This window comes from Gymnogyps californianus, chromosome 8 (assembly GCF_018139145.2).
Source record: "Gymnogyps californianus isolate 813 chromosome 8, ASM1813914v2, whole genome shotgun sequence".
Lineage (NCBI taxonomy): Eukaryota > Metazoa > Chordata > Aves > Accipitriformes > Cathartidae > Gymnogyps > Gymnogyps californianus.
Genome location: NC_059478.1, coordinates 8,679,687 through 8,707,134, shown reverse-complemented (window position 1 = coordinate 8,707,134; position 27,448 = coordinate 8,679,687). Strand labels below are relative to the sequence as shown.

General features: G+C 42.2%; 1 protein-coding gene across 2 annotated transcripts in view; it reads right to left on the bottom strand.

Moving 5' to 3' along the window:
- Positions 1-3,443: 3,443 nt before the first annotated feature.
- The window catches only part of MTA1 (metastasis associated 1), an 85,603-nt gene continuing 61,598 nt past the window's right edge, over positions 3,444-27,448 (bottom strand). Inside the window, exons 14-20 of one of the 2 annotated variants that reach the window (XM_050900878.1) lie at positions 26,555-26,744; positions 26,081-26,170; positions 24,076-24,228; positions 22,958-22,993; positions 11,357-11,388; positions 8,315-8,466; positions 3,444-3,803 (exon numbers count right to left, since the gene is read on the bottom strand). In XM_050900878.1, the coding sequence (XP_050756835.1) occupies positions 3,665-3,803; positions 8,315-8,466; positions 11,357-11,388; positions 22,958-22,993; positions 24,076-24,228; positions 26,081-26,170; positions 26,555-26,744 (792 nt within the window). In that variant the 3' untranslated portion in view covers positions 3,444-3,664. The remainder of the gene's footprint in view (positions 3,804-8,314; positions 8,467-11,356; positions 11,389-22,957; positions 22,994-24,075; positions 24,229-26,080; positions 26,171-26,554; positions 26,745-27,448) is intronic. The other variant, XM_050900879.1, reaches the window with a different exon arrangement.

Here is a 27,448-nt window from a genome sequence, read left to right as displayed (position 1 = left end):
AACACAAAGTAAAAAAACCCCAAAATTCCAAAGTTAACAAACAAAAAACCCCCACTGTAACAAAACCATTTTGTCATAAAGTATCATAGGAATGTTTGGATTTTTGTTTTGTTTTTAAAAGACTTCCCTGACCAGCTCCCTGCTACTTCTAAGCCTATAAAATCGTAAGTGGCATAGCGAGTCTGGAGGCCAGCGCACTCCATCCACATGAGCACGAAGCACCAGCCTTCTCCAAGGGATCAGAGATGAAAAGCAAGTGAAAGGTGGTGATGCCAGGGGCACACGGCTAAGGGAAAATATCCAAATGTGTGTGGCAAAACTTACTACGGACCGGAGACGTGTGTGGTAGAAATGACCTGCTCTGGGCAGGCGAGCACTTCCAAACACCAGGCTCTGCATCACAGAGCTAAAGTGCCTGAACGCCAGCCCAGCGTCTCTCACTGCAACTCCCATCAGAATTTGTCTCCTATAATCTCAAGGGCTCTTCAGGAGGTGGAAGCGGGATGCGGAAGGGACGCTGCCCCAGCTGTACGAACCTTTTTTTATTTTTATAAGGCTCTAGAGCAGGAGGGTGAACAATCAAAGGCAATTCCTGCAGCGACAGCACATCAGCACATGAACGTGAATACGGAAGAGAGGTTGGTACAGGAGAGGCTTAGTGACAGCAGCCAGCTTAAGAGAGTGACGGCTCGGGCTTGGATAGGTCAGTGGTGGGACCTACCATTCACTCCGCACTTCCCAAGAGCCAGCATTTTTCTTTGGTTGCTAAAGGTATCTTCCAGCCCCTCCTCCCAAGCTGGTACAAACATAAACCAGTGAAACACAAGGGAGGGAAGTCCGCTACCGCACGCCGAAAAAAGGCATCCATGTTAAAGGACACGCAAGGGATCCTTCAAAGTCAGGGCAGCACAGGATATTCTCTCTACTTGCCTGGACTCATTCCCAGAGTAATCTCTGGAGCTGCTCCAAGCAAGCTTTTAAGTTGCTGGAAACTGCAGGGCTGGCACCCCCAAGCGGTTACTCCGAGCGCGTCCCGCAGCCTGCACAGCTCCTCTCAAGTCTCATCAACAGTTCATCCACCGACAACCAAAGTGCATCGTCCCCAGCACGCAGGGATTTCAGAGCTCCCCCAACACCAAGGCAGAGCACGGCCCCTCTGCCACAGCTGAGGTATCGGCTCCAAATCCCACTGCAGAGGGGCTGAAGCCAATTCGGACACAGATTTTTCGAAGTGATCTCTTCAGATTTCATTTTGCAACAGGAAGGAATCTTATGAGACCTTTCCCTCACAGAGAAAAATCAAGTGTTACAAAACCTTCCTGCAGTCGGCAGTATTTCTTATGTACGTAGGGTTAATCCTACAGATTGATGGAGGCAAAGTAAAACTGCCAGTGGTCTTTGGTGCAGTCCTGCACTGTTGCATGCAGCCTGGAGGCTTTCTTTCTAGTAAGCTTGGTGCCCTTCCTACGTAGCATATCCTTCAGGAATGGCTGTCCCCTCCTGCTTCTAAGTTATGGATAGGAAAATGAGACCAGCAGTACAGGATACACTTACAACATCTGCTAAGTTGCACAGCTACTCGCAGCCACAAAGTAAATCTTACCAGTCCTGAGCAGCAAATGAGACCAAACATTGAGTCCGCTTTGCTTATCCTAGTAAGGAGCGAATGCAGAAATGCAGAAGTACTTACATGTCAGTGGGTTTGGTTGCTAACCCCCAGGGATTTCACTCTGCCACATGCCAGAGTCATGCCCCTGATCAGCAAGACGCATGAGCCACCACGGACAAAAGGCTCATTCAGAGCTCCGGCGTTGCATCTGCTGCCGCGTTAAAAAGGAAGAGGGAGGGAGTCACAATCTGAAGTGCTGGAAATGTTTAAACTGCACATGAGGGGAATCAAACTAGGAATGACTCTTGCCCCGTACAACACAACGGCACTGGCAGCACAGGGACACGCCGCAGTCATGCAAACGTGAGAGAGCAGAACACAGCCCTGGGACGCGAAGGAAGGAGCGCGGAGGCGTGCGCACCAGCCAGCCGGCACCCTGAGCAAGGGTCTCGGCAGCTATTTCAGAAGAGACAAAAAGCAGATGTTTCACAAAAGCTCACTTTCCAGGTTTATTAAGTAAAGTTAACTGAATTGTTTTCATTTTGTGGGGATTCCTTTCCGTCTAACCCGGTGGGTTAGCAGAGTTGCACAGAATCACGGTTGGACTGTGATAACCCAAATACAACTTTGGCTCATCTCACCGCTGACACATTTGGAATGACTTGGGGGTTATTACATGCTGTGTCTGCTTGAGGCAGGTACATGTACAGATCAGCACAAGTTGCAAATGATAGTTTACATCCTTTCAAAACAGAGCAGGGCATTCAGCAAATGCACTGCAATGAGAAGACATATGAAAAAGAAATTATACAGACTTGCAAATACATAAGAAGTTCAAGAGATGCGTGAAACCTCAAACACAAGAAATGTCAAGGGGGGAAAAAAACACTTAATTTCAGACACAAAGTGTTCAAATGAAAACCCAGCTGTAATTTAAATTCCCTTCAAAATGGGAAACATACAGTAACGCAATTAAAGAGAAACCAGGTCTCATCCTGGGAGAGATGTGTCCGAAAACACTGATGCACAAACAGGTTCAGAGTTCTAAGCAAAATGTCCCTGGGCATTGGTGTACTTGACTCTTGGAGCCAGAGCAAAGCAATTCATTACACTTGCTGGACTGCTGGGCCTACTGCTGGGTCTTGGTGGTATAACAGCACGTAGGATTCCAGATGTCAGAGAGAAGGCAGCACGCAAACTGCTGGTTACTGGGAGAAATGCCACGGGCCAGATCTCCCACGGATTGACTAGAGTAAGGACACCTAATTCTGGTAGCCTGGCCTCCACTGCACACAACATTAGTGTAATGTTCTGCAAGGTTCTTCAGTTCTTAGCTCACTCCTTTCTCAGCCTGAGTTGTTTCTGTCTTGTGCATGAGCACAACTGGCCGTGCAAAATGATCCAAAAAACATAAGGGACAGGACCAAAGAAAACTGGCTGAACCTGGGGCTGGCTTTCAGCTCCTATTTCCAAATATCAGTTAAAGGTTGGAAATTTATCTACAAAAGAAATAATATAAACGAAATAAAAAATGGCACCGTCCACAAAATTAAAAAAAAAAAAAAAAAAGGAAAAATCTTACAACACAGCCTCGTAAAAATGGCTTTGCAACGAGAGCTCAGTCACAAAATGAAGGGTTCTAGCTCTTCGTACATCGGAAGAGGAAACAAAGCTAAAAAGTACTAGTCCACGTTCTCTTAATAAGTTAAACTTACTTTCCCTCCCCCTGTCTACAAAAGGAGTAGAAGCAAAGGGGAAAAGAGGCTACCAAAAATTAAAAAAAAAAAAAAAAAAAAAAAAGGAAAAAAAGAAAAAAGAAAAAAAGAAAGGAGAGAGAAGGAGAGAGCGCGCGCGAGAGAGAGAGCAGTCTGTGGTCAGAGGCTCAGAGCAGGGCTGAGTTCCTTTTAAGGGTTTAAAAGATGCAAAACAGTTCCTCAAAAGTTCCCTCTCTTCAACAGTTAGTTCAATGCTGTAGCCATAGAAACTCAAGTATATATTGGAGGAGAGATTCTTTCAGGCAGATCCACCGTCATCCGGAGAGCTGCTCAGCGTGTGTTAATCCTCAATGATTATGGGTTCATCATTCATGGGCTGGCGTAGCTGCACTGCCTGGATGGGCCGGAGGATAATAGGCTTGTAAGGGCGTCTGGCGGCTCGCTTGGCTTCAGAGGAGGAAAGCAGCTTGCGGATTTTCCTGCAGACAGTAAGGAAGAAAGGAACCGATTACAGAGACTGGATGCTAAGGCACTGTAGGTTTCTCGATTTCTCCAAGTGAAACCAGGCCTGCACATGCAGAAGCTGCTCACTAACGGCATGGGCTGACGCTGTTTATTTCAGCAATGCCTTCCCCGGGGAACTTCTGTTTTCTGATTTATAAACCCACCAATGAAGAGGAAATTGCATTCTCTGTTCCAGAATCCTTCCCCTGCAGAGCAGAGGGCATTCTGGTCCAGCCTTGTAGGACTAGCGTCTACTGCTGTAAATATAACACGTGAAATAGTTATGACAGCCAGTTTCCATACCACTAATTTATTTTGATGCATGCAGACACATCGGTTGGACATGCTGCAGGCAGCTTTATGGGAATTTACAAAGCCAAGTTACAACCAAACCTCTTCTGGCAACGTTGGTCGCTTCCCCGCCTGCTAATCCATCTCTCACAGAGCTCGCTGACATTCCCCAGCCCCAAGCAGGTGCACACAGCTGCCTCTTCAAAAGAAACCCATCACGGCACAAGCCAGCAACATTTGGTCTCCCATGGAGCTACGCCTCAAGGCTGAGCTGCTGCAGGGGAGCTCCATGACGGCCGCTAACCAGTGAACCAATACTGGAGCCTTTCCCTTGCACTGGGAACACTAACAGGGTGTTTCCCCCTCTTTCTTCTCCCACACTGCATGTGCCCAACCCAGAAATGGGTAATATTCACATCTTGCATTTGTTAAGAGTTTCCCTATATGTTACAAGACTAGCAACAAGTCTTATGAGACACAGGAAGCAGTTTTCCATACAGACAGAAAGTAAAAGAGAGAGAGAATGGAGAGGGGATGCACCAAAGTTTTAAAATTAGCAAAATGAGGTAGAAAGAGACAACACAGAATGATTACTTGTTTCCTTCTGTCAATACCAGGCTTAGAGCTAAAGGAAGTACCTTAAAAAAACCAAAACCAAACCAAAACCAAAGCACCAGAACAAAGAAAAACATACTATGTAATTAAAATGAGAAATTCATTTCCAGAGGATGTTGTGGTGGTCAAAGGCATACAGAGATTAGAAAGGAAAGTGATAAATATTCACAAGAGTAGTCCACCAGTACCCACTATACACAGCCTTCAGTTCAGGAACTGGGGCAACAAGGAGGGTCTGATAAGGAAGCACCGCCTACCCTTACAGGCTCCTACCTTAACGATTTTTTACTTACCATGAGAGACACAATACTGCACTAGAGGAAGGGCAGCCACATGGCTTTACAGTCCACAACTCAACTGTCTAACCCCCAAGGGTAACTTTCACATTTTTGGTTAGTCAACATTGCTGGGGCCAAGAAGCCCTTTTTTTGGGTATGTTGGGTTTTTGTTTTTTTTTTTTTAAACAGAGGAGAGAGCAGTCTTAGTGAGCTGATGTCTATCACTGTGCTATGATTTCTGCATCTGAGATGTGCTGGTTGCTGAAGAAACTGCTCAAAATACTTTTCCCCCCTGAAATTTACCCTTACCACCACCAGCACTGACAAATCACCAACATCAGCTGAGGATTTTGAATCAGCTCTGGTCAGATCTGGCCATCTCTTCACTTGCTTTTTTTGCCCACTGAGCAGAACAAGCCTGCTACACAGCGCTTACACACACAGAGACACGTCTTTTGTTTGCTCAGTGTCCCCATTTCTCCAGCGCCTTCTAAAGTTGAAAGGCCACAGTGTGGGGAGAGAACAGGGTGGAAAAGTGGTGGTGGGGAGAAAAAAAATAAAATCTTGATGTGATGATTTTTCCAAGTCTCGTTTAGCTGAAGTTGATCTACTTTCAGCCAGCAGAGCTTCTTACAGTATCCGCGCGTGCTCAATTAGACACGCTGCCATCAGAAACACGTCTTGTAGCAGTTCTAGATTCTGATCAGGTCACTCGCTGCCTCCACTTGCATAAATTATAAATGCTGAGTTCCTTACTGTGAGGCTTGAATTCAAAAACTTATTCCTTTCAATCGACCAACTTCAAACTGCTACCTCAAAGCTATCCAGTTTTCTAGCACCGTTCTCAACAGTGCTACACAAAAAGGTGGGGGGGGGGGGGCGGCACACGGCGGTGTGTAAAACTTTAGGAAAACCTACTTTCTGTGACTGAAAACACAGCCTGACCCTCAGCTGGAGTATGATATGCAGATACTGCTGCTAGATTGATTGCTATGGAGCCAACACAAAGCTCAAATTGTTTCAGAGCTCACAAACAAGTCTTACATTCCTGACACTGGAATGCAGCAGATGGTTCAGGGAAAAGTTAGAGGTGAAACGCCCGACAGAAAACCCGTGCCACTTACAATGCTACATCGCTCAGGCTTCCCTGCTTTTCAACAGGCTGCCAAACATCTCCTTTCAGCACTCATCAGTCAGCTAAGCAGCAAGGCTGTCAGACAAAGCAGCCCATTCTTTTTTTTTTTTCTTTTTTTTTTTTTAAACGGAAGAGATAAGGTCCTACTGAGCTGATACCTATCTCTGCACTACGATTTCTGCGTTAGAGATGTGCTGGTTGCTGTGGGACTGATCTTTCCTGCCTCGGTCAGTGGTTCTGTATGAGCAGATGATTCTGTGCCTTTACAGTAAATCGTTCTCACGACAAACATCACACTTGATGAATATTCTCACTGTTCTGTACAGATCAAAGGGTAGGACCTTGTAGTAGTATCGAGCCATTACTACCACAGACCTGCAGTATTTCTTGTGGGTTGGACAATAAAGATGTCAAGAAGCGTTTTGTAGATGCAGGATTATGAAATAAGCCTTGAGCATCTAAGGACTGAATTAGAGACTGTATACCCTGCATCCACAATGGCACGTGAATTTGCCAGAGCTGCAGATCTGTAACAGGATCCCAATACCTCTTTACCAGAGCAAGATGACCACAGGAATAAGGAAATTGCTTCCCCTGAAAATTAAATACTTCTCTCACTTTAGTTTCAATTATATATGGGATCCCCACTGCTTACTTTCACAGCATCCCACAGGAACAGAAAAGGAGAAGGGAAAGACAAGGTAAAGATATGAGCTGGTGTGAAATGCACAGTTGCATTAAAGGTGTCCATAAGAACAAGTCTGACAAGGATGTTAATTTCCTGTTTCTTCTGAGTTCTAACGGGGGGATTTCCTGCACCGAAATCTGATGATCCATCAGTGGTTAGTAACTTGAACGTTACCAGTCTCAGCTTGTCTACGAAGCCCATCTTTGATACTAGGCCCACAGAATAGTCACTTGACACTTGAAACGCTTTGCAGGCTAAGAAGGAGGTTGGGGATGTCAGGACTCTGACTACGCACTTCATGCGGAACAAATGAATACTCAGAGTAGCGCCAAATTTAGTAGTACCAGAAGAGACAAAGTACTCAAAACTCCTGACCTCCTTGGTCACTTGTAAAGGCTCAGATATCCAGTAATTCCCATGTCCATCTCTGCTAGGTACTGGATGGAAAGGTAAGTGCTTCTCTGCCTGTTGGGGCACTGATACCGAAAGCACTGATACCTCCAGGCTTCAGACACAGACAAAAGCCAGAGAGCACCTCTGCTTGCAGAGGGGGCTGAAAAGCAGTGCTGCGGCTTTGCTCTGACCTTCTTCGAGGTTACCCAGGAGAGAGGCATCAAGTTCTTGGGAGGAAACGACACAAGCATCTGTCTCTACCTTTCTCACCACACCCAGGAGCAGTCCTCCCTTCCTAGGAATAACACAGCACTGGGAACACGCACACAAAAGCTTTGCTTTAGGGATCAGGCCACATAGCTTCTACCGCTCTGTCAGCAGCCTGTAAACAGAGTTTAAAGTGAAACTCATGCAAGGAAAGTTTCTTTTACTATTTTTAGCCTGTGGGCAGACTAACAAGAAGGACTAGCAGAAGCAGTACCACCAAAGGAGGAAGATGGACACTGCAGGGCTAAATCTCACCGCTACTAGTGGCAAATATAAACCATCAAAAGAAATGAGGCAACTCAGCCCCCAGAAACCCTGTGTGTCACTTGCAGGTTTCAGTACTTTGACACACGAGGAGGTGTTCTGAGAGGTAATACAAGAGACTTCAGCATGCAGGAGTGCATGCAGAGCTCTATGTATAGGAGGCTCTGTTCCTCAGCGTCACCCGTGTGCCAGAAGGCCCCTATCCTGCTACTGAGACACTGCAGTGGGACCTCCAAAGGCATTTATGGGTCTGAACCAGGTGAACTTCCCACCTCAGTCTTCATGCCCTTATTGCCCGTCTCTTACAGGAACTGCTCTGGAAGAAGAAGAATCTGCTTTCTCTGGAATGCAAGCGCATGATTAGGCACATCAGACGTGACTAGGTATAGCACAGCCTTTATCCACCTCAACACTGGCAGCGGTCTCTGCATTCAGTTTGCAGCAACAGATCTGCTGAAGAGACCCCTGTCTAACCACAAAATCAGCTGCAGCACCCACAAGGGACACAAACCATAAGACCTCCCCTTAAATCCTCTGAAAGAGCAAGTCTCCTACCTGGTTTCTTCAGTGGCCATGTAAAAAACATCGTCTGGTGCATCAATCCAATTCATCCTCCTCCTTTTCACTGGAGGCATGGATCCACCACGAATTAATCGGACTTTTGTTGGGTATGATTTCCCATTGAGCAGCAAGTTTCGGCTTGGTCCCTAACGTGATACATAAAAAAGTACAATTATGGACTGCAACAAACCTGCAGTAGCATGTGATAAGCACTCAAAGGAAAAGAGAATTAAAGTTTTCATATCAGTTGTTGAGAGTTTATGGTAAATATTTCCCCTCTTGCCCATGACTGAACACAGAATTCACATAAAAGCAATTGTCCACAAGCAGAAGAAGTTAGGCACCTTCAATATACAATAGGACAGCAATACTCCAGCGACAGGACAAATAAATGGAAGGCATTACCAATAATCTGTTGCTTGTGTCTGAAAGATGACATCAAGTTCAAAAGATTGAGCGTAAGACTTAGCTTTCAGCTACTACCATAAATCTAGAGCAACTCTATTGATTTCAGCGAAGGAAATCTAGCTACGCAGCAAATCAAATACAAAAATCAGAATTTACAGTTATTCTGGGGTACCAAACTTACCCATACGCTTTTTGTTCTAGGGAGGTTAATATTTAATGAGGATAGTATATAATTAAATATGTTGTTGAAAACAAATCTAATACTACAAAGCTTAGCAGCTTTCATCATAAAATCCTTTTAGCATTTAACACCACAGATTTCCCATATATAACACACTTGCTTTGCGAATCAACACAGGTATCATTTTCCAGACCCACAGTAGCCCCCTTCCACTCAACTGGAAAAACATGAGCTGTTATTAAGAGAGGTGCAGATGAAAGGGAGCAAAGTATTAAGCTTCTCAAATGCAGCTGTCCTTGATCATTTGAAGTCCAGTTCTGCTGCCCCTCTTCCTGCTGATAGCACATTGAGAAATCCCACTGAAATCAGTAACACTGGACAGTCAGGAAAGATGCAAAATAAGGGCCCAGAAAATCTGATATGCATAAATTAAAGCTGGTCAGAAAACTCCCCAGTAGAAATTTAATTCTGGTATTTCACAGGCCACCGTCCAAGGTCAGACCATCTCCCCAGATGCACCAAGGCTTCCCCTTCTGCCCACGAAATGGGAAACTGAGCGTGTATATGAGAGATGTCTGGCCTGGGAGACCCACCTCAAAAGGAAAGGTGGGGACATGAGGTATTCAAGTCCTGAAGTGTCAGGTTATGGCAAAAGCTCAACCAAATTTTAATGTGTTGACTTAGAAAGGGAAGACTTCAGTCTGTCAACCAAGGAAAAAAAACCAAACAAAACCCTGCGTCTATCCCATTTTTATCTGAGGAGAAAACAAAAAATGATAGATGACTTTTTTTTGACCAGCCTTAATCAACTGTGCTAGCAATATCTACTTCCTGTAGAAAATTAGGGCTTTAGAGCTAAACAAACAAAATTCCACCTTTTAAAATCCTAAGCTCTTTAAAGCTATTGTATACAAGTGCAGTAACAATTTAATTTCTTAGTTGCCCAGCTCCATGTTATACAAGACAATTTCGGCACCACAGCAGACTACTGAAATACTTCAAGAATTGCTTTTATATTTGAGATTTATTAAGGAGAAGGTTTCAAATAAAAAGCTTTTCTGTTGGTTTTTTTTTTTTACCCCCTCCAGATTTCTCCAAGAAAATCTTTTCATTAGTGTTGTGAAGGATATTTTCTCCACACGTGCTACATACACAGGAGAACAACTCTGGAGAAAGTTCTTGGAAATACCTAGAAGGGGCACCCCTGTGCTTCCAGGTTGCCTTTTCTCTACCTGCACAGAGCAATCTGTTTCAAATGGTACATCCTGAAACGTGCACCTTTAATTTTCAGTTCAGTAGCACACTTTATCAAGCAACCAGAAATCAAAGCAGTTCAGGGATTTCACCCTAAAACACCTAAAAAGTGTGAGGTCATCACAGATTTCTCCCACTGCACTGAGATGGTTTATTCAGTAGACACAAACAAGTAGCCAGTCTCCTCAGTGACAAGAAATGAAGCTGAATTCATGGAGGAATACAATTTACCACTTCGGATCAGATGCTCAAGTAACCAACCAAATGAATGCTTCGTTATTACAAGCAGACTAGCATGCTCAAGTTATAGCCTACCCTCATGATACTGCACACTATCCGAGAACGTTATTAGATTTCATAATGCTTGTGATCACCATTCAGTGACCATCAGTCATACCTGCTGCTGATTGATCCATGTCAGAGTGACTCTACTGACGCTCATACATTGTGGCAGTTCACCTAATGAGGCAAGCTCCACTTTATCAACACCAGAAGATCATTTGGGGGGAAAAAAAATTTATGCTTCAAGTTCTCTCCCATGAGTCTCCCATAAGCCATGCATAAGTGGGGAAAGTGATGCACAGCCTTTGCACTGGCCCCTTTACACCAAGGTGAATTTAATGAGAAAGCATTCTGCCAGAGACGCATCAATCAGACTGGCTATTTGCTTCTGTCCTTTGATAAAACTCAGCATAATGGATGAAAGGCTAGGAATAATTTTTACTCAAAAAAAGAACATAAAAACCAAGCATTCTCAGCAGACACCTTGCACACCAACTTCCTAAAAAAAAAAAAAATAAAAAAAAGAAACTGTTTTCCAAACAAACCCTTCCATCATTTAAACCTTCCTCCTTCAGGGAAACACATTCCACCTAGAAACACATCCCAGAACTTTGCTATAAACAGCCACTCAGTTTCTGTATGAGCAGAAACAAAATGTTCCATTCAAAACAGAATCTCATTTATATATACATAGATAGATTTGAGGTTTAAATTGTATTTAACCACTTGGATGTTTCATATGCCCCAAATTTTTTTTTTTTTTTTTGTTAACTTTTCAATTAATTGGGAAGTATGACTAGCTGCAAACAGCAAAGACGGAAGTGAAACACTACGGTTTAATGGGGTGTTCTATCTAGCGCGGGTTAATAATTCTTCTTTTCCCTGTTTTGGTTAAATGAACATTCTCTTACCATTTGTCTGGTTTGTCCGTGGTTAGGCAGACCTAACAAACAGGAAAGAGAATAGAGCTGGTAAGACCATTGCTTTTCCAAGACAGAAAAAAGTACAAAATCAAAACACACGCAGCTATGATTGCAACTGTGTTGTTTTGCTAAAACAAGAGTTGTCTACCAAACTAACTTCTCCCCTCCTAGAAAGGTAACTGAGAAAAGAGCTTCCTGAACAACATGGTTTGAAGAGCAGAGGCCCCAAGATAAAGACACGTTCCATTCGCCCAGTCTTTTCTCCGTTTACTCACACCTTTCTTCAAACTACTGCTAAAAGTACACCTCCTCTTTCAGATTTGAGGTTCTCCTCAAGTCTTGGGAAACATCTGGTGTTCTGTTTTAGTTTTGGAGGAATTTACTGACATCAAGAAGTAGATAATGGAAGGTATTATACACTGTCAAGACAGCAACAAATAAAATCTTTCTTATCATCCTTGGATCCCCAGGGAACTCTTCCGCTCAGACATCAGCTACAAGCTGTTAGCAAACAGACTGTATCTGCTGAACCTACCACAAGTAAATACTTCCATAGGCATCGCTCCATCAGTCACAGCACAGCGACTCCAGCTATCCCACAAAGCCCTTCCCCAGTAACACAAACAGCACCATAAAGCACCGAGCACAATGGCTTGATTTTACTAGCTTATTTGCTATACTATCAGATACCCTATCATGCTGCCATAGCGTATGTACTGAACTGTACTTTACATATATGAGACCTTGTAAGGACACACAAAGGTCTTGGGACATAAAAGAATGACTGTTGCTATAAGGCAGTAGGGTATGTCACAGAATGGACTGGGAGAGACCTAATAAACCTTTTTGTTAGCACTGTTTAGTTTTCTAAGATGTATGCTCCCAGAAAACACTATTTCATTAACATCAGTGCACCAAACCATCTTTTGCAGCCCCTTCTGCTGAGAACCAAAATGTCAGTACATCAAATCCAACAGGCACTACAGGACAGGCATCAGCAAATGCTGTCGCTGGCTGCAGAAGTTATGAGTATGAATTCTGCTTTCACATTTACAGCAAGCTTCCCAGCTTGGCTTTTGAACCTTCCCATTGCTAGCAAGTTAAGCTGTGATGAAACAGCAAAGCTTTTTAAAGAATCAAGCAAAAATGAACTTTTACAGCTCATGGTCCGTACTCCAACAGATTCCTTGAGGTTCTCCTTGGTAAAACCAAACACAATGTACTCACACCAAGTATGCCAGGAAACACATGGCACAGCAATGTATCGGGCGGGGGGGGGGGGGGGAGGAAGGCGGAACGGGGGACATTTTCTGAGCACTGAGTATCACGACACCACATTAAAATCAACGGTTGACATCAAGTGTATTTTCCATTCTGTGTAGATGTATGCTGTTAGCTACTTCAAACATCAAGACACATATTTTCAATTTTTGCAGCATTTTTGTGCCTAAGTGTCCACAGAGATGAAGAAATAATTGCCAGAAAGATTTCCATCAGATCTGTAGAACAGATGTACCAGGCACCAAATAAGAAGACCAGTAACAACCTCTGGATGTTGACAAAGGCAATGTAGGCGCCAGATAATCATTCTTTTTTACATGTGAGCAGCAATCGCATCCAAAACACAGCTGCGAGCAGCCGTTTGAGATGGATGGACAAAGAGCTCCACGGATGCTGGGAAACAGCACAGCCAGCAGGATGCAACCTGAATCTGCCAGCTTCAGAGCTAAGCTCTAGCACTTGTTTTTTCTGCCCACTGCCATAACAGAAAGATAACATTTTCTCCATTCACAGGAGTTCTGAGAGATGTAAATCAACTGATGCTAGTCCCTGGATTGAAGCCACACATTTTGTTTTAGCCACACTCCAGATCAGCTCTTTTCTTGTACTAAGAACATTCTCGATGCCAGAAAAGACTAGCCTACAGGAGCAGCTGATCCGTGGCTGCTGGGATGACTAGTGCTGGATGTACAACAGACAGTAAACAGTGCTATTCCCAAGCACCACAATTAACCCAGAATATTCCACAGTGAGAAGAGATGCTGAGACTGATACAAACTGAGCTAAGGCTGAGCAGAACTGCTACCTACTCTGAGCCCTAAAGCTTCAGAGCCCTCAAACAGCAAAGCAGCAGTGCTAACAACAGGGACACACCTCACCCCCTAAGCTGTAATTTCTAGGATAAAGCTGCCGATTACAACTTTTTGCTCCAGTAAAATAGGACACAAAACAAAGTTACAGTTTCAATACAATATGTACTCTTGCTATCACAGTAATAAGGTATCAATTAGCATATTAATCTTAGCTATCTGTGAATTTTCCCTTTAGTTACACTTTGATAACTGGAATTTGAAAGAATCAAAACAGACACTAAAAAGACTAGCTTCAGTTTGCAATTAAAAAAAAAAACCCACCACACTAAAAGCATGTGCAGCAGAAGCACTGCTATTAAATGAGCAACTTTTACCCACAATGGTCACCAGAGAGATGCAGAGAGACAGCATAACATCTGTAACCCATTGCAGAACAGCTGTCAAGTCAACAGGATGCATCTGTACTGGAAACAATGGATTCTCACCCAAAAGTTTTTTGGTGGCTTCTGTGCGAGAGATGAGGTCTGCGAGACAGGCACCTCTAAAGAACTAAACCAGTCCTCCGTCTCTGGGTAAGGAGTGGTACAGACAGGCAACTCGCCATATGAAACTTAGTCCTGCCCAAGGTGCTTGCTCCATTTTCACAGATCAAGGTTTGAGAGACTTCTCACACACATGCACCCACAAGCAGGTTAAAAATGTAAGACAGCATATGAATATAAACCAGAAGCAAAATACAACAGGGTTCTGGCAGCTCCTCTCCAGGGAAAAGACCTGTCTATTTTATGGAGGGATGTCTAGCGAAGCCACAGGGTAGAAAGTGTGAGTATTCCTTTCTGTGATATCTAAGGTCCAACTGCTTGAATTTACATAGCTCCACATCAGAAACAACACTAACCTCCTTCAAATGAGATTAAAAAAACCAACCAAACAAACAAACAAAAAAGGAGGTGTTTTCAGGATTGACCAAACCTTTAAAACCACAAAGTTGTAAAGGTCTACAATGATGAATCTAAGCAGGTCTTCCACTCTTTTGCAGCCAAAGAAATTGAAATATACTCTGAAAACTCAAGATTAAATATTTTTTTCCATAGGACTGAAAAAACCCCAAAGTCCTGGAAAATCTCCTGCCATTCAATTCCTCCTGCCAGTCTCCTCTATACACTGAAATAAAGAGGAACTCCCAGAGGATAAAATGAAGACAAGGGAAATTGAAGGTATATCTGCAGATAAGCATAAATCGTCTTTGCCACATGGCAGTAAAACACCTAATCACAGTACAGAGATTGATACCCTGAGAGCATGCCTCCACTCCCCACAACTTAGTGACAAAGACCTCAGAACTGTTCCTCAAGCATAAGCACAATTACAGAGATTTTGGCTCAAAACCAGTCACAGCAGGTTACTATGCCCTAATGATCCTTTCATTCTTGAAGTATCAAAGCTGCAGATGAATAGACTTTCACCCAAAGAAACACAGGTGGGGAAGGACTACCACAAACACCAAAACACGTCTCTTACTACTGTTACTTTGCAGCTTTTTCTTTTGGGGATGGGGGGAACCACCTCTCAGTCAACCAACCTGTTTCTTTTCCAACAATCTCATATCATTTGAATCTAATGCTTTCAGATTTGTTAAAAAAAAATTTAAAATGAGAGAATACCTAAACTTCCGGCAGCAACAAAAGCACCACCCCAAGAGCATGCTGTGGGAGTAGGGAATAGTTGGCACCCGACAACACAGAGTGGAGCGGGGGAATCTAATTTCCCGATGGGAAGCAAACCAGCACATCTGGTCCTACTGGAAGCCTGAGAGTAGACATGCATGCTCTTTGCTGATCCAGTCCCATCCCCTGCGAGTCCAGCAAGAGGACCTCAGCACCTGAATGGCAGCATTCAAAAATTACTCCCACCGCTCAAATTCAGCCTGCTCTTTTGCCAACTCCACACAATACACAACGGCCATTTCGAGAAGCAGGACAGCCTAAACCCTCAGCAGCGTGCCCAACGCAGAAAGGAGTGCAGGGATACTTCCATGAAGTTACCACAGCAAGCATCAAGAAGCTCCAGAATAAGCACCAACCATGGCCGCTTTTCTACTTGGGTAGAAACCTGCCAGTGCTTTTCCATGCCTGAACATACACAGCGTTGCCTGTATATTTACAGACCATTTCATAGTTTGGCACAAGAAGTCTGTACAGAGCTGACCCTAGCACCAAGGAGGAGGAGCCGCCCAGCTTCCAGCCACTGGACATAACTTAGAGCTGTTAAATTTATATTTACTCAAACTTACTAACCCCAATCTTCAGCATATCCACCACACACAAAAATATGGGTCCTTCATCTCCTGTTAACATAATTCATCTTTTCTTTTCTTTTTTTTTTTTTTTAAATCAATCAGGACATCAAGCAATTAGTCACAGATGGCATTTTGTTTTAACTTCTGTTTACCAAAGAGAAGTATCATGCAGAACATGCAATATGCAGTAACATTCATAAGCACATCTTCAGTCACAATGAACGTAGAGAATTTAACACACACTTTCACAACCACCAAGTTTACTATACTAAAACACATTGCTTTCAAAAATCCATACACTCTTCATATGCATTTTCCTTTTCGAAAAGTAATCCTCCTCCTGGGATTCCATCCTTCCTAGCAGTAACAAAAACATCAACAGTACCACATTTGTGAGCAAGCTAGAAAAAAATATAAAAATTCATGCATGAATGAGGCTTGATGAACAAGGATTTCACTTCCAAGTTACTCGTTCACTTGAAGTAGTCTCTGTGTGTTGACATATACACACATACAGTTTTTGCAGGCTTATAAGAATGCTTAGTACCCCTCTCTTTCTTAAACTGCCAAGAGTGTGTTACTGCTGTGAGCAGATTGAGTGTCCACCTTCTAACAATCCACGGCTATAAACTTTCAGGAATGCAAGTGCAACAAGCAGAACAGAGCATAAGTTGTACCAAATACCACCTAGACTAACATTTTTTTAAAATTCTGTTGTAGATAAAAACAATGTTAAAATTGCAATTTACTTACCTAAGTAAGTTCCTACCAAGATTGGCAAAGGAAAAGGAAAAAAAAGATTTAAGGTTAAAAAAAGGAAAGATTCACATAGTTCAGAATACAGTAGCCCAGCCCCATGCAACAAATACAGAAACACAGACTGTTTTGGTTGTAATGAAACACAGAAGTGATCACAGTTCTCTGTTGGACAGATAAACCCAAGACAACATTAAACAAACAGTAACTCCAAATGAGAGATTCCACAAAGAGCAGCTTTAATTTTGGATGAGTAAGTAGTGGTTCGTTACCCACCTCCTTTCACTAACCCCTGCACATTAACCTTGTTGGATTTGGACAGTACTTCCTAAAACACTTGGTCTAACAGTTCACATTAATTTGCTTCACAGTACCTCACAGATGATGTGTTTGTTCATGCAAAGCTGTACCTTCTGCTAAGAGTACTTCAAGGAGCCTACTAATACTTTCCGGGCAGTGACATCCAACTACAATGACTCAGTAGCTACCCTTGGACAAGTCTGTTGAGAATAGAGAGCTGCTATCTATCTTGGTGTTGAGTCAAGCAATACTATCCACCCGCATTCCTACAAGAGCATCACGGTATATTCTGTCTGACTGTAACACACTAAGTGGTTAAAAAAAGAGGCAACAAAACCATGCACCTCACTGCTTTACGATTTGCTGATCCAAACTATGTAAACTAGAAACAGCTGAATTATTCACTATTATTAGAATTGGAAGTATTACACATCATATACATACATATAGATGTGCGTGCGTGTGTGTGTATATATATATGATATGTATCACACACATAGATTCCACTTAATTACAAATTCAGGCTTTGTCTTATCCGGGGCATTTGCAGTTCTGCCCTTGCATTGTTATATATTCATTTCCTCTCATATTCATTACACCTGCTCCCTACCATTGCCTTGGGATATGCACTCTCCTCTCACTCAATCAACATTTGCATCTTACTCCATGCCATCCCTCATAAATGAAATGGTTTTCACTAGTTGATCCATAGAGTGTGATACCCATCTCCTGATTTCATTTCAAGATCTTTCCCCACAACACCAAAAGAAACTAATCACAGTATCACAGCTAAGCTGAAGGCAAGTGAAAAAAGTTTCACTTAACATCTGAATACAAAATCCTAAGTACAATTCTCAAAAATAATCTGTACTTTTGGCATATAATCTAAAGCAAGGAAGTTGCACAGGCACACGGTTCTTGGGGTCTCCAAAAAGCATTTCAAGCAACTTGTCATTCTTCCCAGCTGTGCTGCTGCTGGCAAGAAACAGTCATTCCTTTAAGAACTGAACATTTTCTCTCTTGACACTAGTCAGCATTACTTTGGTCCGGATATCAACAGCTAAAGCCAGGACTTTTCCCCAGTACCCCATGTATCACATTATTCATTAAAGGACCAACACTCCCTGCTGTTTACAGTCATTCCTGGATGGGCAGATTTCCTTTGGCTGGTTATGCTTGACTTTGGAAGGGCAGCCAGGGCCACTGCTGATAAAGGCAGAATTTTAATGCAACTTATGCATACAGGTAAGTCCAAATTTTCTGCAAGGTCTAAGTCAGCCAGAAAAAACCTTTGAGATAAGGCTGGTCACCTACATCGCTGATGCTAGAGAACTTCCTTATATTCCCACCTCAATAGCTGTTTTTGATCAAGAACAGTATTTCCACTTTCATGCTCATCTGTTGATAATTAAACTAATGCCATGCTAGGCTAATGAATACTTCCAGTTCTAGGAGTTCATTCACGTTTCCCCAAAAGGAGGTGAGAAACAATGAACCAGAACATGTTAAATTAGACTGACATTCCATTTTGGTTTAGAAATCCCCAGTAGCAGAAGCAAGGTATTCCAACAGTTAATTAACCTCACTCAAAAATTTGCAGCTTGTTTCCAGCCAAAGTTTTTCTACTGTACCTTCTGGCTACCGCAGCTCATTATTCCATTCCTGGCTAGACTAAAAAGCCCTCTATTATTACACTTCTGCTGCTCCTGTCAGCAGAGACAAACATCTACAACTTCCACTTTGATAAAAGCATTTTCCATTATACAGTGTGTTTTCCAGTCCCTTCACCGTTTTCATGGCTCTTCTATAAACCCTCTCCAATTTTCAGCATTCGATCCACTACCATTTTATCAATGCAAGTTTGTTGCTGGGAAAAGCCTTCCCTTTATTTCAGCTACTCATTCATGTTCTCTCTCTTTCTGCCAATTTTAGAGTGCATGTGATGACCCTGAAAAACAAATTTGATTAGATGAAAGCTAACATGGTGTAAGGAGAGGGGGGATAAATCTAACAATGCTCCCTCCCTTCCCCCTGTAGGAATTTGCACAGACAAGCATCACATAGACCCCATACTGGATAGCTGCAAGGAAAAAACTAAACAGGGTCCAGAACATAAAACATCCTCTCTATCTCTCTAGAGGAAGTTTCATGGCAAATATTGTCAGTCAAGCTCCAGAACACTAATGAAAAAGCAATAAACTAATAAATTTTTAACATCTCACTGTATTCGACAGCTTATGAGACTCCATGTACTTTTCATGCTCCAAAAATAGGATTCTGCAGCAATTTGTCCATGCTAATCTAATGTTGAAGGAGAGCTGGGAAGGGCACTGTATGCTTAATGACGCCTCCAATGTGATTTAAAGAAGAGGAAAACAAAATAGATGAAAGGACTACACCCTTCTTACAAAATAGAGTGGAGGCAGTGAGGAGAGGTAAGATGAGATTAAGAATATTCTCCTGTTCTTGGAATTCAACCACCAGTTGAAACTCTAGATGCCTGGCCAGACAAATCATATTCAAAGCTTGAAAAAGTTCAGCGCTCTAGGGTTAAGCAGGGATGAGTCAGAAAAAGAAAAGTTAAACATACTTAGCTGGAGTTACATTAGCAAGAGAAAAAACAAACAAACAAACAACAAAATTCCAAAGGAAAAATCTGAAGTACTCTTTTAAGTTCAGCAATTTCCAACATTTCCATAATTAAACTAGTTCTGGCCACAGCCCACTAACAACAGTTTGCTTTTCTTTTCCTCCTTGGTCTCTCACCACCAAGGTTCCCCTTTTCCCAGCCTTTCCTTACTTCCCATTAATACCTCTTTTCACACAGAGCTCAATCTGACCAACCTGCATCCGCCCATAGACTAGGTGGTCTTCCATCTCCAACCTCTCCACCCTCAGTCATCGTTTGGGCACCTTTAGGAACAGTGTTTCTATTTACGCAGGGACATTCATCAAGGCACTTCACTGATTAACTTTTCTGAGGGCTGAATTCTAACCATCAACTACCCATCGTCCTAAATATCAAAGGGTGGTAGAGACTCAGATGAAAATCTTCCAGCAGTGTTGCCTGAAGGAACACCCAAAAACCTACATGAACAGTTCGATTTTCAGCAATGTTAAACAGCCTAATTCTAAACAAAGGCAGCAGGTGCCATGGGAATTTAAATGCCTTAGAAACCTGACCACCAATAGATACATATAAACATGGATCTTAATGCTTTACACTAAGCAAAAATACAAGCTGCTATTTGGCTCATTCCCTGCAAAGCAATCTCTTGATTTTATATTGCTTTACAATTTGGCCATGAGGAAAGCCTTACAAACTCATCACGTGTAATCAGCTCAGCAACCAGCCATAATTTACAGTATACATACTTCTCCCATGAGTTTGGAAGTAATAGCCCAGCACCAAAAGGCTTTTATCACCAGCAAAGAGACTTCAGCCAAAGCCCACCATAATAGCTGTCCACTGTCATATGTCAGAGACTTTGACACGGTGACCTGTCCAAACCATAAGACATCTTCCAGGTGCCACCAACACAGCACATCAGCAGGAAGCAGAAAAACCCTTGGATAATTCATATAACATTGCAGTAGGTTAACATCTCCTTGAAAACTATTTCAAACATAGGTGGACAAAGTGTCTTCCTGCACCTAAATTTGTGCAGAAAGAATATTTTCAGCAGTTGTCTTAACACCAGCCAGCTTTTCTTTGCAGTACACTCCTACAGTGACCAGCCAGTACGCCACCATGTATCACTAAGGGGAGAGGAAAAACATAAAAAACAACAAAGAAACCCCCACAATTTCCCGTAGTATCTATAGGAGCTATGTAAATGAAGAATCTGACTGGTTATAACAACTCAGTTTTATTCTCATTAACCTTTTTCTTCTATTTTAGGTCAGTTATAATCCAAAAATCAGTCATTCTGGTAGATGGGTTTATTTCAGTCCTTTCATACTAACTCACTGGCTCCTAAATTCTGGTCACAAAGCTTCATCACTTGCTGCCATTCACCCTTTCTTCACAATGGTTCCAACTTGTGCTCTTCCTCTCCTCTGACCTCCTCCTCTCCCTTCCCACCAGCAGCCCCCCAAACTAGTAAGCCTGTATGACTCCATCCAGAACCAAGAAGAAGTCTCAGCATCGCATTCCCAGTTCTGGCACGGCACAGGAAACTGGCGTTAGCCTTGCCCAGAGCCAGCTAAGCTTACCAGCTCACATGCAAGGCAACTGGGAACCAGTGCTAAGTGGCACTGGCACACAAACTGGCTCCAGGACAGAAACAGATCCACCAAACTTCCACCATCTGTTTCCCCGTGTCCAGCAGATCATGACCCAAGTTCTTTAGACCTTGTTTCCTTGCAGGTGATTCCCTTCCCTTCCCTCTCTGTCTCAGCAAAGCTTCCAGCAACCCAGAGTCAAAATATTCCAGATGTCAAAATTGCAGCGTGGCAAACATCTTCCATTCACAAATAAATCTCAACCAACAAGTTTAAGCTGAACTGCTCACAAAAATATCCAGTTAACACCCACTACTCCAGCAGATAAACAGATTCTGGGACTGAATCATACTCTGCTACCTAGCAGTTATAGGAACAAATACTCCAAGTATTTCAGTGGCTGGCTGAGAACAGACCAAGCAGATAAAGCAGCAGGTGCTCAGTGAGAGCCAGCCCCTGCACAACTACGCACATATGCGTCAGAGAAACACGTATTCTGAGGAGCCTGAACAGGTACTTCACCAAAATCTTCTTTTTGCAAACTGCTCCAGCAACAGTTAAGACTGAAATGTATCTAATCAGATATGTATACCAGCAGACAGACATTTTAAAACACTAAAACAAGAATCTTCCATTTCCAATAAATAAATAGTCTCAGGTTATCAAATCCAGTGCTCTATGCAGAGAGCGCCTTCCTGAGGGAAGGATCAGTTCTTCTTCTACTTCCCTCCTTTGGGCCACAACATCTCAGAGCTTCAGAAGTGTGTCATCTGCTGAGTGACTCAGCAGTCCTCTTGCTGATGAGGACATTTAGCAGGGAGCAGCAGGCATGCCCATAAGCAGGTAGTCACTAGGAGCTGTGGAAATTCAGTGAGCTACTCCGCATCTACATCCCTCATTACTGGACAAAGCTTCTGAGGAAGCCAAACTGACCAAGGCAGCAGGGTTTTGTGATTCTTCCCAAAACACAAAAGTTAAAAAGCACATTAAAAATTCAGCAACACAATATCAAGGTATAAATTCCCAAAGACAGCAAGACAGTAGAACGATCACTGTCCTCATTCTTATTGTATTCTCCACATGCACTTATATATGCATGCATGTAAATATCGGTAACAGTCATCCACTGTTTCAGCTATTAAACAGAAAGCTTAACATCAAGGCACGCAGTGTCAGCCATTTCATGGTAACATGTAAGCTTAAGTTTTTGTGTTTGTGTGTTTTTGTGTTTTGCATCGTGTGTCACACGATGACATTTGTATATCCTAACTATTCAAAATTGGTCTGTTCTACTGAATTTGGTTAAGTGACATTTGTACATTTCCTGCATTACCACAAACTAAAGCTTCTGAGGTGTAATTCAGTAGTCAGAACAGATTAATTTTTAACCTGTGGAAATTTTGAAAACCATTTCTACTGCACGTAGAGAACACGCAGTCTCTCACTGGTGAGACTGTCCACTCACAGTGGAAAATACAGAGATTTGAACTTGGGACTCGATGTGAATACTGTCTTCTATGTCTTTTGGTGAAAGTGAATTTAAAGTAGTTCAGGACGCGTGAAACTGATTTCTTAAAGTCAAACAGTGAAACAACACCTAGTTTCAAACCAACCATCACAGCTTTCAGCAGTTTCACAAAACTGCTAGAAAACTGTTCCGTCAACTTGAGGAATTAGTAATCAATTCTGAACATAGCACTTCATGTCTTCAGTACAGTTGTACGACTTGTCGTCTGCATGTGAAAAGCCTGGAAGGTGAGCAGCATAACCATGGGTGGAAATGGTTACCCAAGGAACACACAGACATCAACACAGAAGGTGCACACAGACTCATTAGCCACGAAGCACAGACAAGCCAGCAGATGAAACTAAAAATCACTCTCCTAGCATAAGCTGAGCGCAGCTTCAAGGTCTTACCCCTGCTAGGCATCAACAGGCGCTTCTTCATGTTGCCTGATAGAGCACAAGTGAACAGAAAAGAGAAAAACATCATATCAGCAACCTGAACAGCAGCAGTTTAAAAAGTTCTTAATGTTAAAACACAATAAGACATCAAATGTTTGTAGTTATATTTCAGATAAGCTACATATAAAGTTAAAATTAAAGGCAAAAAATGAGAAAGATTCTCTTATCTCCCTCCCTGCTCAGAGTCACCATTAAACCAACTGTTCCTTTCCCCTGTCAAGGAGAGCTACCCTCCATGTTTTCACTCCCCTTAAGACCATTTGAACAGACCCTTTTATCCTCATCTGGAAAAAAAAGACTGCTCTTTCTCTTCCCCGGCACTCTCAGACAAGAGCAACTCTTCAGAACAGACCCCTGGAGTCTGTGCCAGGAACATCCTGCGTCTAACTCCCAATTCAAACGCCTTCCCCTTGCCTTTTTTTCTTGAGGAGATGAAGTCCAAACTCCACTGCAAACCTCCACGCTCAGTGACAGGGCCAACAAAAGCAAATACTCTGGTTCTGCACAAGGCAGGAGCAGGTTTATGCCACGCCAGATCTGGCACGTCTGCCTCCCTCAGCTAAGCAGCAGCCTGCCTTTCTCAAGGGCATGCAGCCTCTGGTAGCTTTGCTGAAAGCCAGGTGATTCACATGTTACAAAGCCACCTGGGAACTGCACAGCTACTACCTACAAGTTAAAAAGCTGTAAACCTCAAAAGAAAAAAGGAAACATCACTGGAAAAAGCTATTAAGGTTGTCTTCATACTACTCATTTAAAAACTGAAGGGAAGTTACTCCTTCACTGTCCCATTTGCAAGGTTGGTCAAGCTAGGCAGAGTTCCACTAGCACAGTAGCTTTATGTGCATGCACCACCCAGGCAGTACACATCATGTGTCTCACCCAGAAGGAGAAATGGGACAAGTGACTTCTACAAAAGGAAAAAATTAACATCCCTCAAGAATAAGAAACTTGGAATTTATATAAAGGACTACAGTTTTAAATAATCTCCTTGTATACCGAAAGGACAGAAGAAAAAGCCTACAGACAACAGGCAATTGTAGACAATATACATTTTGCAGAAAAATATTTACCATCCATTCCATTGTGTTGTTCATAACTTCTTTTTCCCAGGATAGTTGGGGATCCATTATTAATGACAGGCGTAAACTTAGCAGGAGTCAGATTGTTGAGAGAACTGGACAAGCTCTTTGCTGGATCTGGTTTCGGAGGACATGGATGAGACTCTGTTGTAAAACAGCACGGTGGGGTTTTTTTATTAGTGAAGATACTGGAATTATAAATCTGAAAACAACCTGCAAACTTCCAAGGTGACCAAGAATACCTCCCCTTATATAGAAACTATCTCAGTCAATAATTTTGACTGGAGATTGCTATTTATATAAAGCATTTTAAGTATATTTAGGAATTCACCTCTACTGAAGATGTTAAAAACAATGTCATAATATTATCCTAAAATAAGAGCTGATAACAAAAGCACTTTGTATCTATTTCCAAAACACTATTCTCCAACAATTTGGGATCATTTTAGGGGTGCCCTATATTAAAAGGCATCTTTGGACAGTCATGCAACACCCCTAAACTCTGGGGAAATTACAAGTATGCCAGTTTTGCACGGTTTGTAAAAAATACAATTTCTAAACTGGCCAAACAAGCAAGGATTCAAAGCACCACCGTAAAGAACACACAGAGTCTGAATTCAAACTTTTGGCCAAGGCAGAGATCAAGCACACGCTGTTCAACTGAAAAGATTTTGAGAAAGTTACAAGCAACAGCAAATGGGAGCTTCAACCGAGTTTGTCTCTCGCAGCCCCAACAGCTGAGTAACATATAACTTAAAGCACACTGAGCACACCTCCAAAAATGTTCTCACCAGTCCATCAGCCTCCCTCCATTTCTTTCACTCCCTTCTCCCAGCTCAATAGTCAAATGGAGACCCTGACACAGCGCTAATGAAATCTCAAAATCTACTGCTACATTCTGTACAACTATTAAAAGCAGGATTTTATCCAACAGCAAAAATTCTCCCTTTATTGGCTTTCTTTGGTTGCATTATACATATCCAAAGGTTTCTCAATCTGTGTATCTCATTAGTATACAGTAGAAGTACAACACTCAACAGAGAAGCAGTAAATATTTAATAAACCCTGAGCCTTACAATATTTCATCAACAAAAATGTTCAAAGAAACATAAAATCAACTCTAGTGTTTCTTATCAGAGTAAAAAGGCAATCAATTTCCTTGTTAATTCGGAAGCCTTCAAAGTACCACTGTCCAAGCTAGCTTTCTGTGGTTAGACTCACATTAGACTGCTGTAACAACCTGAGACATGTCTTCAGGGTATCTCTAGCAACTGGCAACACTAGGGAAAATGATTTTGCATTCATTTATAGTCAGAGCTGGCAGGTCACGTAGCATCACTTTAGATGCTTCCAGCACCTAAAACTTATACCAAGGTCCTGGACGGAGCTACTCAGTACTCCTCCACAGATCAGTTGATGAGGCCCAAGTCCTCAAGAAAATGGTAAAAAAACCCCCCAAAACCAAAACAAAAATAATAAGAAAGTAAAGAATGGAAGTACAGTCCCCTTGTCTAGCTCCAGCACAGAACAGCCAGCAACTGATTCACAAGCTGTGGGACACAGTGCTATCCTGTCCTAAATCCAAGAGGCTCCTTGGAGGACCCAACTGTAGGAACTGCCTCCAGACAGCCCAAAAATTGGAACAGTGGACTGACCAATTGGTCCCAAAACATTATGGTTTGTGCCTCCATTAGCAGACAGGAACTTGTCCCCACATACATCGGAAGCCGCAGCAAACACATCCCTCCCTTCACTTGAAAAAGTTTTTGATACAGCTCTGTGAGCCCAGAGTAGACTGTTGTGCCACTAGGTCTGACAAATTAAGTAGGAAAAAGGACAAGTTCATGGGGAGGTTTTCATGTTCTGTTTTTTAATCCAGAACCGGCATCTAAATCCAGAACGAAATGGAAAAACAAATGGTTAGCAGAATTAGCTAGTAGGGTTTTTTGTTTGGTTGGGCAGTTGTGTGTTTGGTGTTGTTTGGGTTTTTTAATACCTAAATACCGGAGTACTGCTTCTAAAGGCTTTCGAACCACTTGCTTTAATAGCAATGGGTTTTCTGATGCCTCAGGTAAACGTGCTGTGCCTGTAAAATAAAGAAAAATAATTAGAGGGTAAAGATATTTAGATATTATAGCAAAACTAAATGAATAACTCAAGTGTCCTGAAAGAGCTTTCCAATTAAAAGAAATTTTACACGTTGCAAGCATGTCTTGGCAACAGGACACAAATGCAGGAGCATGCTAAATGTAATAGCAAACGTGAATATTTTAAAACAAACAACTCATGAATTTTCAAAGTTATTTGTCTAGCCTACAATCAGTTAGAACACCCGGCAAGTATAGCTAGATTTTGTAAAACCACTAGCTACATGCAAGAGACCATCTCAAGAAGTTGCAACTCAAACTTTATAGGAAGGGAATCTCAAAGGGCTCCTTTGCAAGTAGGTCCCAGTTGCATCACCACTCACATTCTGCTTTGATTGCTGCGCTGTTAATAGGCAGATAGGGATGTCTTGCAGCATGCCAAGGGCGCAAGATATCTCGACATAAACGTCTGGCAATTCTTGTCAGTTTTGTTGTATGGAGATAGAAAGCTTGTCGTGTCTTCATAGCAAACTTGGGACTCCCACTGTTTCGTACTGGCACACCATGAGGACTCTGAAAAGAAAGAAAAATAAATATGGTTTCTAAAAAATAATTATTAGAAAAGTATGGTTTTAAAGAAGAGAAAGACTATCATATAAAATCACTTTCAACTACTGATTCACAGACATAAGAACAGAAACAGTATTACAGATGAAAATATTTTCAGCCCAGCTATTCCCCATTTCCCAAATCTTACCCATCAACATTTGGAATTTTCTTCCAAAATATCTCAAAGGATAAAATGAAGGTAAACATTTTCTCTTCACAAGGAAGTATTTATTTCTGTGCTGTCCCAAGTTTTAAAGCAGGGATCCAAAAGCCAGACCTGAAGAAGTTACCTGATGCTATCACATGATTTAGTGCTTATAGAGTCAACAGAAAGACTCTCCAACTTTGGGTGCTTAGAGTTGCTCTGGATATACAATGCAAACTCCTTATAACAAATCATTTGTAAGAGAGAGAAGGGAAAATCAGAAAGTAGCTGTATGGCTAAAATATACATCACAAACTCACTTCCCAAAGCAAACGTACTGCATGCAAGAATGTTTTTGTCTCAAAGTTGCAAGAATTTCTGTTTTAATTCTTACTCTGAACTCAATGAATGCATTTACAGAGTTGTCAAATACTCACTACATGTAATAAGGAATACTACTGAAAGACATTTATCAACTACAGAGAGGCAAAGCAGTATCTTCTTCACGAAAAGCAACTAAGTC